General features: G+C 33.9%; 9 protein-coding genes across 9 annotated transcripts; 5 read left to right on the forward strand and 4 right to left on the reverse strand.

Moving 5' to 3' along the window:
* Positions 1–4: 4 nt before the first annotated feature.
* Positions 5–1,723, reverse strand: cand_036930 (glycosyl transferase; the record flags this gene model as incomplete). Its single annotated transcript, XM_067213918.1, has 1 exon — positions 5–1,723. The coding sequence occupies one exon, from the start codon at positions 1,721–1,723 to the stop codon at positions 5–7; it is 1,719 nt and encodes a 572-aa protein (XP_067069891.1).
* Positions 1,724–2,016: 293 nt separating this feature from the next.
* Positions 2,017–3,360, reverse strand: cand_036940 (choline ethanolamine kinase family protein; the record flags this gene model as incomplete). The annotated part of the gene is made up of 1 exon (XM_067213919.1): positions 2,017–3,360. The coding sequence occupies one exon, from the start codon at positions 3,358–3,360 to the stop codon at positions 2,017–2,019; it is 1,344 nt and encodes a 447-aa protein (XP_067069892.1).
* Positions 3,361–3,595: 235 nt separating this feature from the next.
* On the forward strand, positions 3,596–4,705 carry cand_036950 (HRF1 family protein; the record flags this gene model as incomplete). Its single annotated transcript, XM_067213920.1, has 1 exon — positions 3,596–4,705. One exon carries the CDS (start codon positions 3,596–3,598, stop codon positions 4,703–4,705), a length of 1,110 nt encoding a protein of 369 aa, XP_067069893.1.
* A 410-nt stretch (positions 4,706–5,115) lies between these two features.
* Positions 5,116–6,300, forward strand: cand_036960 (RNA recognition family protein; the record flags this gene model as incomplete). Its single annotated transcript, XM_067213921.1, has 1 exon — positions 5,116–6,300. The coding sequence occupies one exon, from the start codon at positions 5,116–5,118 to the stop codon at positions 6,298–6,300; it is 1,185 nt and encodes a 394-aa protein (XP_067069894.1).
* Positions 6,301–6,499: 199 nt separating this feature from the next.
* Positions 6,500–8,725, forward strand: cand_036970 (glycosyl transferase; the record flags this gene model as incomplete). The annotated part of the gene is made up of 1 exon (XM_067213922.1): positions 6,500–8,725. The coding sequence occupies one exon, from the start codon at positions 6,500–6,502 to the stop codon at positions 8,723–8,725; it is 2,226 nt and encodes a 741-aa protein (XP_067069895.1).
* Positions 8,726–8,964: 239 nt separating this feature from the next.
* cand_036980 (uncharacterized protein) lies at positions 8,965–10,023 on the forward strand (the record flags this gene model as incomplete). Its single annotated transcript, XM_067213923.1, has 2 exons — positions 8,965–9,054; positions 9,124–10,023. The coding sequence occupies 2 exons, from the start codon at positions 8,965–8,967 to the stop codon at positions 10,021–10,023; spliced, it is 990 nt and encodes a 329-aa protein (XP_067069896.1).
* Positions 10,024–10,288: 265 nt separating this feature from the next.
* cand_036990 (RuvB-like DNA helicase) lies at positions 10,289–11,674 on the forward strand (the record flags this gene model as incomplete). The annotated part of the gene is made up of 1 exon (XM_067213924.1): positions 10,289–11,674. One exon carries the CDS (start codon positions 10,289–10,291, stop codon positions 11,672–11,674), a length of 1,386 nt encoding a protein of 461 aa, XP_067069897.1.
* A 42-nt stretch (positions 11,675–11,716) lies between these two features.
* Positions 11,717–12,259, reverse strand: cand_037000 (thioredoxin family protein; the record flags this gene model as incomplete). The annotated part of the gene is made up of 1 exon (XM_067213925.1): positions 11,717–12,259. The coding sequence occupies one exon, from the start codon at positions 12,257–12,259 to the stop codon at positions 11,717–11,719; it is 543 nt and encodes a 180-aa protein (XP_067069898.1).
* A 1,552-nt stretch (positions 12,260–13,811) lies between these two features.
* On the reverse strand, positions 13,812–15,749 carry cand_037010 (uncharacterized protein; the record flags this gene model as incomplete). Its single annotated transcript, XM_067213926.1, has 1 exon — positions 13,812–15,749. The coding sequence occupies one exon, from the start codon at positions 15,747–15,749 to the stop codon at positions 13,812–13,814; it is 1,938 nt and encodes a 645-aa protein (XP_067069899.1).
* Between the last annotated feature and the right edge of the window lie 403 nt (positions 15,750–16,152).

The following is a 16,152-nucleotide window of genomic DNA, read 5'->3' on the forward strand; positions in this document are numbered from 1 at the left end:
ATCGTCAAAAAATAGATTCGTCCGTTACGACAATATTTGCAAGAGTAGTTTCACGGGATTGATACTGGGAGATATCACTTACATTGCATTCTTCAAACATCTGCTCATATTTTATAGCAGTTGCAGTCAAAGTAAATTTATGGGCAGTTTCAATGGCTCTTTTCCTCATTTCATCTAACTTTTCAGTATCATCTCTGTATATTGAGCATGCAGTACTCATCGCATTAAGTAGTGAAGTTACTGAGCTATCTGAAACAACACTTTCCAGTTCAATTTCTCGATCAAGATGAATTCCAGTTCTCATATGTTCGACTGTCTCTTTGAATCCACCAGTAGGTGTGCAGACAGGTAAGCATCCAAATCTCATTGCTTCCATTTGAACCAAGCCACATGGTTCAAATCTAGAAGGCGCAACTAAAAAGTCAGCTGCTGCCAAGGCTAGATACTTCAAACCTCCTTTAACATAAGATGTTGCTTTAAACCTTTTTGGAAATAACATTTCTAACTCCTCTGCTTGTTGAATAAAACTTTGGACACCTGATCCCATCATTACAATATGTGCTGATTGCATATCCATATTTCTCTGAGTAGTTTCGTTATCTTCAAATTCTGCTTCGGGAGTAGAAATCCCCGTACTTATTGTAGAATTCAGGCCATTAGCTCCTTTTACTCCGAATGCTCTTCTAATAGCTTCGAAAAATACATCGCACCCTTTTTGTACATCAAATCTACCAATAAAAATAAATATGGGTACAGTGGGATTTGAAGTTATTCCAATTGCTGCTTGAAATGAAGACTTGCAAATGGTCTTTTTAAAATTTACATCATGAATATTATATGTAGGGATTTGTGCGGCTTTACAGAGTTTCAGGTTCATTGGAGAGATAATATCTTTGAGACCATTAAGAATTCCAACACACCCCTTGGAACGTAAATCTTCATCTAATTCAATACCTCTAGATGGACATTGGACAATTTCTTCTGCAAATGCCTTGGATACGGTTAGAACTTTATCAGCGAAATATATTCCACCTTTCAGCCAATTAATAATATCAGTTTTTGGAGATTTAGACCCTACTTTGAGAGATTGGTAACAAACATATGCCTTGAATATATCTTCATCTATTCCATACATCTTCTGCTGCGATTCATAGGGAAATCTTCCTTGAAAGACAATATTATGTATGCAAAGAAATATACAGGTTTTAAGGCATCTACTTTTTTTTCTTTCTTGAGCAATCAATGCTGGTAGTAGTGCAGTATGCCAGTCATTGCACACTATTGCACACTCTTCACCATAAGGATATCCATTTAATGGTAACTTCAAGATTGCAATAAGTGCAGCATGTGAGAATACAATAAATCTAATCTGATTGTCAGGCCAATCAATGCCGGTCTGTGGACCATAATATTTCATTTGTGTTAGTCCCTTTATACGTTCTAAGAAAAGTGGATGATCGACAAAGACATAGTCAACATTATTTCTAAATGTGTGGAAATATCTTGTAGTTATAATCCTGTTATCAATTTCAAAATCAAAATGTACACTTGTATCCCAAGCATCTGAATACTGATCCCATCTAGGTGAGATGCACATTACACGATGACCCATTTTACCTAATGCAGCTGGAATTCCACCTAAAACCTCACCTAAGCCACCAGTATATGACCATGGAGAAACTTCCGATGCAACAAACACTATTTGAAACCTCTTGCAAGTCATATTGGAATATATATTACAAATGAATAGGCGAAATTAAATAATACAATAGAGTGAACTACTAATTACTTTATAATAAAGCCGCAACAAAAGAGAAACTAAACGAGTTATGGATACTTAATATTCGAGACCTGAGTATTAAACATCAAAAGCTAGGGAGCGGGGCACTAGCATTTCCAATAGATCTAAAAAAATAAAGAGTAATTTTAATTAATGAGATACTAGGAAGACTACTTAAATAATAATCACATCTCTAAAGGAATGACTTTAATTCATATTTACAATCCTTCATTTCTTTATAACTTGACTATTTTATTAATAGCATGCTGGAATTCAGTACCATATATTGAAGAGAGTCTCTTTAATGCATATACTCCATAATCAAAGTCACCTGATACAACTTCTGATTTACAAATTCCCCATAAACCCCAGAATATATTGGAGACCAGCATATACAGTTGAACTGTTGATATCATACAGTCAACCATCTGATCTGTTACTTCAATCCCTGTTCCTATGTGAAGGCATATATTTTCCGTATTGCGATCGTTATTTTGAATGTTTAACTTCTTAACTAGATTCTCAGTATATATGATAGAATCTGGTGGTAGAAGTAGGTATCTTAAGTAGTTATAAACAAATCCTCGCTGCTCACTTTCTGTTGGAAGGTATTTCCAATCACAAAGAAAACCTGCCCACTCACAAAAAAAATTTGCAATATCAAATGCACACTCAGCTGTTCCTGCGAATTCGTAATCAATAAATTTAAGATTGCCTTCAACTGTGGAAATAATATTCCCTGGTAGTAGGTCACAGTGACAAATAACTATAGGGCTACAGCAAATAGAGCTAATATCTCTTTGCAAAAAAAGATGGATATTTTTTAAAATACCACGCAGCTCCTTGAAGTTAATGTTTAAACAAGGATGATTATCGCTACTTTTCACAATAATTTCTGCCCTATCTATCCATACATTCATAGTTGGCCATAATATAGATATTGGAGAGTCAGTCTTATCTTCAATTTCACCAAATTGTCTGCGAATGTGTTTATTTATTGCTTCATGTATAGGAATTGAGTGTAGTTTAGCCATGTTCTCAGATACTTTTAGATAAATCGATTTCTGTCTAATTTGTTCTACAGAAAGAGAATGACCATGAATATACTCTTCTATTTGTCCACCAGAGAAATAAGACATTACTTGCTTGCTCATTTCAAAATCTGAAAGAAGTTTCTGTATTAATTGGTCTCTCTTTTCATCAACAAATAAATGTCTTTCTTTACTGTAAAATCTAACAGAGTAGACTTTATCCAATTTATCTATATTTTTTTGCCTTGTTACATTACAAAATGAGTTCTTTTTAGCCCACACTTTCACCAATTTGTTTGATAGTCCACCTGTAATAATTTCTGTCTCTAAACAAGAATTACTTGAACAGCATGAACAAAATTCTGTTTCCAATAATTTCCAACATATATCTTTTGCATTATTCAGCCATAAGTTAGAATCAATTGTAGCTCCTCCATATTTGTTTAGATCTCCAGTACCTAGAAAGAAATATTGGATAGTATTACGAAAAATTAGAAATAAGACTATACTTTCAACATTACCTGTTAAACTTAAATTATTTACAGTCATCCAAAACTTGTCCATAAAGTGTTAGACGGTTTTTCTTTTCGAAGTGACTTCTTTCTTTCATTAAACAAACAGAAGGCCAGCTTTCTTAGTGAAATTGAGTGTTTGGCGCTAACTACTATCCTTAATAGTACAGGCTAGTTAGATATGGTTGTACTATTGAAGTTTTAACCAGCTTCAAGAATTTGTAAGAGTTTAATGATTTACCTAATCAGTACTTTCCATAAGCATTTACATTATGAGAAGATTTGAACACCACATAAATGAAAAATATAGTCAAGGATCTTCTAATAATATACTTGACAATACAGTCCAACTAAACAGTGGGCTATTGCATAACAAGGACTTACCTCTAAGTAATCCTTTTGCTATATCTACAATTACAGATTGGAGTAATGAAAAGTTAATATATAACGAGAGATGCGAAGATAACAATGCTGAACTTTCGAGTTGGGGAAGTATTAAGCGAGACCCAAACTACACTTTTTCTACAGAACGAAGTGACATACATAAATCCAGCCTTAGTACAACAGTAGCAGGAACTCAAAACCCGCAGTTCAATGCTCCGTTTGAAGGAGCTATTGATGCAACTTCCCAATTTGTAATGGGTCTTGTTGCTAACAAGGTAAAAGAGACAACTGGAGTAGATTCGGAACAAATAAGTCAATTACAATTGTGGTTTCCAAATACTATAGCTCTTTTAAGACGCCACTTTGCTGTTAGTCATGAATATGTAGCGAGGAAACTATTTCTACTTTTATGCCCTTTTGCTACTCTTGCAACGAGACGAGGGCGTGAGCACATATTTTCAGCATCGTCAATATCATCTCAAAGTGACTCCCAAGAATGTTCTTACCTGCCAACCTTATTCCCTGATTTGTATATTCCTCTAATGAGTCTAATAACATATATTTTGGCAGTAGGAGTGATCCATGGTGCTTATGGACACTTCCATCCACAGTTACTTGGCTCAACTGCAACTTTTGCAAGTGCCTTAATGTTTGCTGAAGTCACTTTAATTCAATTCTGTTCATATATGTTTTCTGGAAGGATACAATCAATTCTAGAAGTTATAAGTGCTTTGGGATATAAATATGTGTCTACAGTATTATGCTACATTGTAATATTAATAACTGGAGGTATAAAATCCAATTTATTTTGGATTGCAAGTCTATATTTGTCAATATCAACGGTAATAGTTATATATCTTACTCTAAGTTATATTATGAAATCAGAATTATATGCACAGTATAATGCTGCATATCAGAAATCTGGTTCTAATATAGTATTATATGTAGCTTCCATAATACAGATCCCCATATTATGGTTACTTCTCCCTTCTATTTAAATGTGTCAACTGAACAATAAATATAGATTTCTAAACTATCTATAACTGCATGTATCCCATATTTTAATACTTTCCCTTATGCGCAACTTACTTCACAAAGTCTACAAAGTATTACACTACCTTATTTCTTTCTGCTCGTGTCTTCCCCGCCTTAACCTACCTCGTCTTTTTCACAATCGTGAGGGTAGTAGCTGTAAACTTTAATAGTAGAGAAACAGAGAAATTTCAGATTCTCCCTGTACTTGTAACTTTTTATATCTAAAAGTGGAAGTGTTGAATTGCTTTAGATTTCAACAATTGTGGTAGTTTCTTGTATTAATAAGTAGATAACGATAAGTTAGAAGAGATTTAGCATAAATTTGTAAAGAAGTTTTTTGAGCAGATTTAGATATTACCTATCTTATACTGAAATGGCTTCACTGCCTTGTCAGAGTGGGCCAACTGTGCCTGCAAAGATCTTTTGTGGTGGTTTGAGTGACATAACTACTAATACTTCCCTGAGGACTCACTTTTCACCTTATGGCGAAATAGTAGATTCGGTAGTATTGACGGAAAAGACCACAGGACGCTCTCGTGGATTTGGGTTCATCACATTTGCTTCTGAGGAATCAGTAGATGCTGTCTTAGCTTCACCTCAGATAGTAGATGGGAAGGAAATTGATTGCAAAAGAGCAGTGCCACGTGGTGCAATCCAAACAAATGAAACAGAGGGGGATCCTGGAGATAACAAAGTGACTAGCTCTGTCTCATCTTCAGGAGCAGTTACAAATAACAATTCATCTGGGACATTTAATGCAACAAAGATATTTGTTGGTGGTTTGCCACAGAGCTGTACAGATGAGAAGTTACGTGAACACTTTGGCAAGTATGGAATGATAAAAAATCTAAGTGTCATGGTTGATCGCGATACGAATCGCCATAGAGGTTTTGGTTTCGTAGAGTATGAATCTCCTGAGTCAGTTGAAGAGGTTATGCGTCACTATTATGATCACCAAATTGATAATAAGTGGGTAGAATGCAAGAAGGCTCTTCCAAGAGAGATTATGGCCGGCGGTGTAAATAGTAACATTGCAAATAATAGAATTATACAGACTGTCTCTGTTCCTCAAATATCAGGATATGCTGAGTACTACCGTAATTCATACATGCCAATCCATTCAGGAGTACAAGGACAACAAATGTATGGTCGTTATGGACGTCATGATCCAAGATACATGTATGCAAGCTATGGGTATGCAGCTGCAGGGCCTACAGCTCATATTTACCATGGATATACAACCTCTTCTTTACCTATTTCCACACCACATATTAACGAAACTCCCCAGAATGATGGGTCAACATATGATACATCTGCTCATCGTGATGAATTCACTGCTGCAGATAATTCAAATGTAGATGATATCGGTCAACAACATGTAGGAGTTAATATGGCTCCGAGAGGACAGCTTGCCCCCCATATTGGCCAACGGCCTCCATATACTTCAAATTTCCGTCCTGGTCCATACACCCAAGGACGTTATGCTCCTACTGGTGCAATTTCATATTCAGTTCCTGGTGCTGTTCCAGCTCATGGAAGAGTTAGAGGTATATACTAGCTAAGAATATAAAATTTACATGTCATTAAGCTAACTAAGTGGTGTAGTGATACTAAAAAGTATTCTTTCTCTTTACTATTCTATTTAATATAAGTAATGGACGACTTTACACTTAACTGCTAAGACTTCGACCCGCCTACTCACCTTTAATCTCATGACCCTTTGATTTTCCTTCGCAGATATTTGTCCTTTGTTGATAATGACGAACTCTTTATCATCTCCATCATCTATACTACTTTTTCGTAAGAAATTTTGGTTATGTAGAACTAAGAAATGTGAGACACGGTATATATATAATGTCATCTTATTGGTATTAATACTGCTTATTTTTCTCTATTTTATCATACATCAAGTTTCACTTAAGAGTCAATCTCCATATAGTAATACCCTGGAATCTAACTTTCTAGAATCTAAGTTTCTATCAAAACCTAGCTTTAGAAGTTTGAAGGCCCAAGGCTCAGATTACTCTTGTATCCTTAGTGGTTCTTGTGATAATAGTGTCAGCTTTTTAAATATCTCCGACTTGGAATTTTCAAGTCGTATACCTCTTGCAAATTGTAGACATCAGAGTTATATAACTAGATTAAATGGTATTCATGGTATAAACATAACTAATTATGCAAATACAAGCAATATCTTGGATATTAAAATGATAACGTCATATTTTCCCTCACTGTCAACTACAGTCACTGGACAATTTATTGATTATAATTCCCCAACTGGAATAGTTATGCTCAGAGAATATGCAGCAGGAGAGAAACTACTCCCTTATATTGGGGATGCGAAATACATGAATGAATTTAGAAATAAATCACAACAATACTACAACTCCCTTGCAGTTTTTCCTGGCTATAACTCTCTTAGAATGCATGGAATCCTTGGTATTTTTCCTAATGCAACTAGACCTTATGTTTTCCTTGAAAAACCAGAAGCTCTAGATCTGAAGAATGAATCTTTTTTTCTAGAAGAGGGGGGTGGATTCTATAGACAATATTCAGATTACTTATCACTAGATAGAACACCTTTTGATGGAAGAGATGAAATATGTAAAACAATCAATTATCAAATTGGCGATTTTGAAGATGTTTCTATTATAATAACATTTTATAATGAACCACTTTCAACTTTGCTGAGATCTATCCATTCAATTTTAAATACAACTCCTCCACCTCTTTTACGTGAACTGATATTGGTTGATGACTCTTCAGATATGATAGATTTAGTTCCCGGGGGATTTTTGGATGACTATATAAAGTTACTTCCTAAGGTTCGTATTATGCACTTACAAAAACGACTTGGAATTGTTGGAGCACGACTACATGGTATCAGATTAGCTGTAGCTCCTATATTTGTTATCCTGGATAGTCATATAGAACCAGGACCGAAATGGCTTGAACCACAATTGAAAAGACTCAAAGAAAGTCCAAATTCAGTAGTAATGCCCCAAATTGACTCTATAAATCCTGTGAACTTTACTTTCAGCACCAGTGCAGGAATAGGGTGTAGATTAGGATTTCGGTATAGTATTGTTGAACAAGCAACTTTAACTGGTGAAATAAGCACTCCAGACCCTATAGAATCTCCAGTTATGGCTGGTGGATTGTTTGCTGTTAGACGTAGTTTTTTCTGGAAATTGGGAGGGTATGATGAATACTTCACATATTGGGGCGCAGAAAATATTGAATTTAGTCTTAGAATTTGGTTATGCGGTGGTAAGCTTGAGTGTGTGCCTTGTTCACGTGTTTATCATGTTTTCCGAAAGAATGGTGTTGGTTATACTTCACATCCAGATAGCTTGTGGAGAAATAGGTTGAGAACAGCTAGAGCATGGATGGACGAATTTTATATATTCACTAAAGCACTGTCACCTAATAAATCTATTGACTTAGGTAATTTCAATGAAGTGATACAACTGAAACAGAGATTACAATGTAAGCCTTTTAAGTGGTTTCTTGACAATGTTGCACCAGAAACATACTTAAAGGACATAAGTGAAGTTCAATACCTGGGTGAAATTAAGAATTCAAATTTAAACATGTGTATAGATACTATGAGCAAAAGTGAATCTGGTTCAAAAATTGGGGTGTTCTTCTGTCATGGAGAAAAGGGGACTCAAGGTTTTATTTTTTTGAAGGGATCTGAGAAGATTAGACTAATGTCAAGAGAAAGTTTCTGCATTAGCGACAGATTGACAATGGAGCACTGTGATGAAATTACAACTACATGGAAATACAATGAGAATACATTGGCACTAACCCACAAAGGCTTAGATAACTCCACTAAATGTCTTACAGTACTACCTAACAGTAATAAGGACTTGAATATTCAACTTCTTGACTGCAATTACTATAAGGAGCAACAGTGGACTTTTGAAAAATTTGTTCGTAGTGAGTATTCACCTTTGAAATTAACTTATGAGACATAATTCTTTGTATATATTAATTACTTATATTATTACTTTACTGATGTGAATTTCTCGGTACTCAAGAAGTAATTTCACTAATTGTGAGAAATAAGGTAGATTTGTACTTTTAGTGATGAGGTCCAAGTCCTGTTCAGCGCGTAGTGCATACTTGGGGTGTCTCTTAACACTTTGAGGTCCTGCGAAGAGCTCTGGAGGGAGAAAACTATAGGGATTTAATTCTAGTCTTTATACAAAGTATAATGCGACCAATTGTATTACAAGCTCATGAACGTCCTATTTCATTTGTCACTTACAGTTTTGATGGTGACTTGATATTTTCTTGTGGGAAGGTAAGTATGTAGTATTTACCCCTAATAGTTTATGAAATATTGTAATATATAATTATCTACTATGTTTAGGATGGCCAAGTTGCCTGCTCATTTACTTCTGATGGGAAGGTTGCAGCTAAATATGATGCAGGGAAGGCAGCTGTATGGAATTGTGATCCTTCACTAGATGGTAGAATTTTGATAATGTCATCAGCGGACCAGAAGTGTGTTAGTTTTGATATTGAGACAGGCTCAACAATAGCAACGTATCAGACAAGTGGTACTAGTCGCTTTGTTGAGTTCAATAGGCGTTATGATAATCAAGATAAATTTGTTGTTGCAGTTGATCAGTTCTTTCCTGAACCACGCCATTTACTTATTAAGAAAATAGGTGACTCATCTTCAGAAGGTTTGAGAATAACAGGAATAAATAGTAGGATTATCAGAGCCCACTGGGGTATCTTTGACCGTAATATTATTTCTGGTCATGAAGATGGAGGGATATATATATGGGATATTCGTCAAAATTCAGAACCACTAGATGTCATTAAAGCACATTCAAAGCTCTTAACATGTTGCTCTTTTGTAGAAGATAGAACGCTAATGTTGACTTGTAGTCATGATATGACTGCCAAACTATGGGATATTGTAAATTTAAAGGAAATCCGACGTTATACAACGAACCGCCTATTGAATGGTTGTTCTATATCTCCTAAGTTCAATTGTAATGATAGTCCTAGAAGACACATACTATTAGGAGGTGGACAATTAGCTCAAGATGTCACTACAACAGGTGCTCAAGAAGGTAAGTTCCAGACTTTAATACTTCATATGGTATATGGTAATGAATTGGGAGCAATAAAGGGACACTTTGGTACTATGAATGCACTAACTTTTTCTCCAGATGGGATGGGATTTACTACTGGTGGAGAAGATGGTTTTGTACGTATCAATCATTTTGATGATGAATATTTGAAGCTAGATCCATAACATACGACTAGATTACTAATAATTCTTTATAATTGAAATTTGAATATGAAGTTATAGCGATTGTACTAGTAAATTTATAGTTATTAGATGTCTAGCTTTATTATTTTTAGTGAAACATAAAAAGTTAGTATTATCTATGTAAAGAGACAAGGCTGACATGTTTGAATGGGACGAGCCAAAAAACGATAAATGCGCCTATATTGGATAAACTGTCTCGCAGATAATAACAGATTGTTTTCAGCTTTAATTCACTTAGATTAAATTTATGATGCACACCAATGTTCCAGATATACATGAGATTCAGAGTTTAGAAAGGATTGGGGCTCATTCTCATATACGTGGTCTAGGGTTAACAGATGCTTTGGAGCCGAAATATTCAGCTGATGGGATGATAGGACAGAAATTGGGAAGGAAAGCAGCAGGTATTATAGTTCAAATGATAAGGCAAGGAAAAATAGCAGGAAGGGCTATTTTATTGTCAGGTCAACCAGGTACTGGTAAGACTGCAATAGCTATGGCAATTGCAAAAGCTATAGGTGAAGATGCACCATTTACTCATATTTCAGCTTCGGAAGTATTTTCCCTAGAAATGAATAAGACAGAGGCATTAACACAAGCAATAAGGAGATCCATAGGTGTAAGAATTAAGGAAGAGATAGATGTAATAGAAGGGGAAGTTGCTGAACTGGAAATAGATCGCTCTAATACATCAGGCTTAAAAGTCGGAAGAATGGCACTCAGAAGTACCGATATGGAAACTGTTTATGATATAGGTGGGAAGATGATTGAATGTCTACAATCTGAAAATATTGTGGCAGGTGATGTTATATCTATAGATAAGACTAGTGGAAAGATAACAAAATTAGGCAGATCATTTTCTCGTTCACGTGATTATGATGCCGTTGGATCACAGACAAGATTTATAGGATGTCCTGAAGGGGAACTACAAAAAAGAAAGGAAGTAGTTCACACCGTATCTTTACACGATATAGATGTCATTAATAGCAGAGCTCAAGGCTTCCTGGCACTTTTTGCTGGTGATACTGGTGAAATTAAACCGGAAGTTAGAGCTCAAATTGATGAAAAAGTTGCTGAATGGCGTGAAGAGAAGAGAGCCGAGATTATTCATGGTGTTCTTTTCATTGACGAAGTACATATGTTAGATGTCGAATGCTTTAGTTTCCTTAATAAAGCACTGGAGGATGAGACAAGCCCAATACTAATAATGGCATCAAATAGAGGTATTACAAAAATTAGAGGTACTGATTATAAGTCACCTCATGGTATTCCAATAGATTTACTTGATAGATGCTTGATTATCCCAACTACTCCATACTCCAAAGATGATGTTATGAGGATACTTCAAGAGAGAGCTTACGAAGAAGATATTAAAGTATCTGATGATGCATATCAATTACTAACTCGCATTGCAATGGATACTAGTTTAAGATATGCACTTCATCTCTTAACAGTTTCTCAAGTACTGAGAATGAGAAGTTCAAATGCATATATTGAAATTGAAGATGTACGTAGATCATATTCCTTATTTATTGATGTCAAAAGGAGTACTCAGTATCTTATTGAATATCAACAAGAGTATTTGTTTTCTGAAGTTGAAGTTGCTCCAATATCGGAAGATATCTCTCAATAATTAACACTTAAAATTTATTAGTATGTGTAAAAACTTGCATTTTTAATGATTTACCATCTTACATTCTTCCTTAATTACAGCTTCTAGTTCACCCATCTTTGCACCTGTAATTGTTCTTAACTTTATTAATTTGTTCTCGTAGCTCTTCCATATTTGAAACGTAGGCAAACATAGTATGGTTTCATTTTCTGCAAGAGACTGAAATTTGTCTACATTTACTTTAGTGAATATTGCCTCAAAGTTCTTACTTAATTTTTGATAGATCTGTGATGTATCTTTGCATGGCTTGCACCAATCACTGTAGAAGTCAATAATAACTGGGATTTGGATCTCATTGGCAACAACTTTACAAGCTAACCAGTCAGCATCACATTCTATCTCAATAATATTTCGGCTAAAAATCTTTTTACGTAATTCAGAATATCTATAAGTATTGTTTTGATTTATCTCTTGTTCACCACTTTCCTCTTCAGCTTTACGAAGACAAATTCTGTTGAAAAATTTCACAAGGGGTTTAAATATACAGGTAATAAACAAGCAAATATGCCATAAAGGGATACACAAAGGACCTAAACAAATGATCATTTTGTATTGTAGAAATATTAATTTAGGGTTAATAGGATAGCAATATATACCGCTCAAGTTTATACACGGACACTATACTGTTGGGTCAGCTAAGTCTGAAGCTATAAAGGTTTTAAATTACATTATTGTCTCCTTCAGATAAGACTAAATCCATGAAATGCAATATAAATGAAGTAATTTTACTTGTTTTAGTTAAATCTTTTCTTTGAAGTCAAGTCACCTATATAAGAAGTTACATAAACTTCGATTGTAACCTCCAAAGATAAAATACTAATTTAGATATTCACCAGTAATTTTTCTTAATAGCTTATTTGGGTACTCTGTAGGTGAAGATTTAGTAGATTATGATAAAATGAAGTTCTGATATTATCAGCTTTTAATTTAAAGATACAGAAGTAAGCTTAAATTAAATCGGATCACTAATAAAAGTTCAAATAAATATAGTTTTGTAACTATTCTTCAATATTTATATTATATCTAAACATGAAAATAGAGTAGCTTGCTAAGCTGTAGTATTTTATACAAATATTTCCTTTTTTTTGAAAGCTAGATTTTTATTACTAGTGATAGATTATGTATAGTTATCTTTACAACACTTCAGAATTATTGATTGACAATTTATTTGTAATTCTATAGAATACAAAGTTTGCATGTTATTGGATTACTTGCAAATATTAAATTAATTGATTAGGGAAATAGTTAACTACTATAAGGTTAGTAGGAACTGACAACTCCCAAAAGTTTGACATTAGCGCCTATTAAATGCATAACATTGAGTTATAATACAAAGTAGTATAACAAAAGATGTCTTTTTGTCATCTGTTGTTTAGATAGTGATAATATTTAGTTGTCAGATAAGTACTTAACTACTTTTTTCTTTATCAAAATATTCTTTAAGTAGCTTCATATATTGGTACAACTTATCTAAATGAAATGAATAATGATTAAATTTTCAGTTTTTTCAAATATTTAACTGCTTCTTTCTATTTATGACTAAGCAACTAGGATATGAATCTCTGCAATGTATGATACACAGCTAACAGTACTTTCTTTTCTAATTCACTTAGTTTCAAAATCTAATGAAAGCTGGAATTACTTAGCTAACAAGAAAAGTAAAAGTGAGAGTAAGAAACTAATTGTTAATAAATGGGTATGTTTTAGTTCATTCAAAGAGTACTCTTACAGTGAAGTGAAACCTTTATTTAGAAAAAACCAGGGTAATATAACTAAAGTGTATATATAAGGCTAAAGTGTTATTAGTATTCTATATTAGCTTTTTTATTCAAATGTACTTGTTTAAATAATTCCCTGTACTAAATACCAAACATTCTACTCATCCAATAGTGTGAGACAGGATACATATGATTGCACCAAATTATAGAATATATATAAGTGTTTTATAAAGTCGTATTTTTTTTCAAGATCTATAGCTCTTAATATATCTTAAAAGTTATTACTTAAATAAATATGAAAATATCTAAAAAGGATAGCTCTTTATATCAATATTACTTATTTAAATCTAAAATTTAGATAGAGATGGTAGATGAAGTATTCAATACTCCATTATTTGACAACCATTTCTCATACGTAAATAATCACTAAACTTCTTTTCTATCCATAAATAGAGCTCTGAATTTTCTTTATAAGCAGATTCATATATTGATCCCTTAAAATTGGAGGCCAAATGCGCAATATCGGTGTACATCTTTCGCGTCATGCGTCTAACAATGAAAGAAGCCAGTTTGCTTGGTACAAAGCGAGAAACATTAAAGTTTGCAAACATCTCCATAGTAACAGATTTCCCCGAGTCAAGTGGTGTAATTATAAAGAATAGATGACTACATTCTTCTCTTGGTATCTTTGGAGGTGGATCAGGTATCTCCACTCCCAAAAACTGTCCAGTGCTATCGGGTTTTGGATTACTACATGAAATCATTAAACAATTTTGTTCATGTAGTGTATCTACACCAAAACAGTACATTATATTCTCTCTTTGTCCTATTGGCCATGGTAAGTCATAAATTTGTTGTACCAATTGGCTAACTCGACTTAAGCTAGCAATACGAGATGCATAAGACATATAAGGTGCCCATTCATGGGCCAATTCAACTTCATTTAAAATAGCTAATAAGTGAATTGGATTGCAATTTATTTCACCTTTAACGATAACACTCACTGATAATCCAATTGACATAGGATCAATTCGATATAGAACTACAATTCCTTTGGAGTTGTCAGTACTCCATCCATCAGTTTCAAACTGGAATTTATCTACTGTATCTCCAGAGTGATGATATCGGTGGCTCTGAAGAGATGAGTGCATATTTGGTACTAGTATACTATTAGCATCTTTATTATTTCCAGATGTATCAGTTTTCGAATTACTATGACCTTTTCTAAGTGACATTCCATCCTTTTCAAATACATGAGATGATCTATACCACTTTATAATACGACTGAGGATTCGTGTCCTACTAGCAGGACCCGTGGAATGTAAAAGTACTTTATCAGTATTGTTAGTGTCAAATTTGTCAATTGGCTGATTACTCAGATGGAAATCATTAAATCTTTGTGTTAAATGGAAAAATTTAAATGCTGAACGTATTTGATCCATTTTAAATGCCAGTATCTTCATATCCTCATCTAATATAAGTTTATTCAAAAATAAATTCGCAATACTTAACAATTTTGAGTCATATTTTGGGTTTAACTTCGCTGCTAGGGATTTAAGTTCAAATATTATAAATTGTCTCATATTATCAGCTCTTAAAAGTGTTTCTTCAGAGATCATTTTTCTAATAGTTTCTAGAAGTGAATTTAGTGTATATTCCAGTATACTTTCAATATTAGATAAATCAATTTCAGTATCCTCTTCGAATAAAGTTTCATGTGAGGGTAAACCAGGAATATCTGTTTCAGAATTTACATGTAACATTTCGCATACTCTTACTAAATTATTCACTAGATTCAATACTGAGTGTCTTTCTCCGGACAGTGATTTCACGGGTAGTGGATCAAATTCAACTGGTTGTCTACCTACTAGTTGTTTTATCTCCGATTCAAATTCAGATGATATAAAAACCCTCCCTCCAGTTTCATTAAGCCTAAATAAAAAAGGTTCCAGTATTTTTGAGCTACTGCAGCATGTATCATGACTCAGGGTTGTAACAAATGTTGAAATATCGGGGCTACTTTGAACCTCCTGGCACTCATTGCTAGTTTTGACACTATCATCACTTTTTATACCTTCAAAATATTCAGTAATTCCATGTAGTGTATTTATATTTGAAAAAAGCCCTATTTGTCCCCCAGGAGAGAGCCTTGTAGTAACTTCTCTGGTCGAGCTGATACCCGGTGTATGTATATTTAATAATTCAACTTCGCCTATACACTCGCTATGATGAACCAAAGTTGTTCTCAATTGCTCTAATTTGAATTTATTGCAAAGGCTACTTCGAAATTTAAGGTATAAGCGGTCGAAAAATTTCATTTATTCAACTCTTCTTATCTAAAACCATTAAAATCTTACCTTCTTATTCTTTCAAGTCTAAGTAGAGTGAAAAAACATAAGATCAAAGTCCAAAACCTAATAAAGGGAGCTTAAAGATATTTAACTAGTGAAATATATGCTAGTTATTATTTGCCTAGATTAGAACTACGTCCGCTCATCCTTTGAAGGGAATCTGATCTTCACCCGCCTTGTATTTGAAAGTGAGATGGTATTGCACTGAATGGGTTTGTATTACCCCATAGCTACTACCCTAACAAAGCTAAAAACATCACAAAGTACTTCTATAGGCAAAAATTAGAGATATTTCAATGATAAGATATTGGAATAATGGTATCAGGAAGTAGTTACATGTTTATTCATATTAATGGGGACTGAGGTAATT

Source organism: Cryptosporidium andersoni (genome assembly GCF_001865355.1).
Source record: "Cryptosporidium andersoni isolate 30847 chromosome Unknown contig_27, whole genome shotgun sequence".
In the NCBI taxonomy this organism is placed as follows: Eukaryota; Apicomplexa; class Conoidasida; order Eucoccidiorida; family Cryptosporidiidae; genus Cryptosporidium; species Cryptosporidium andersoni.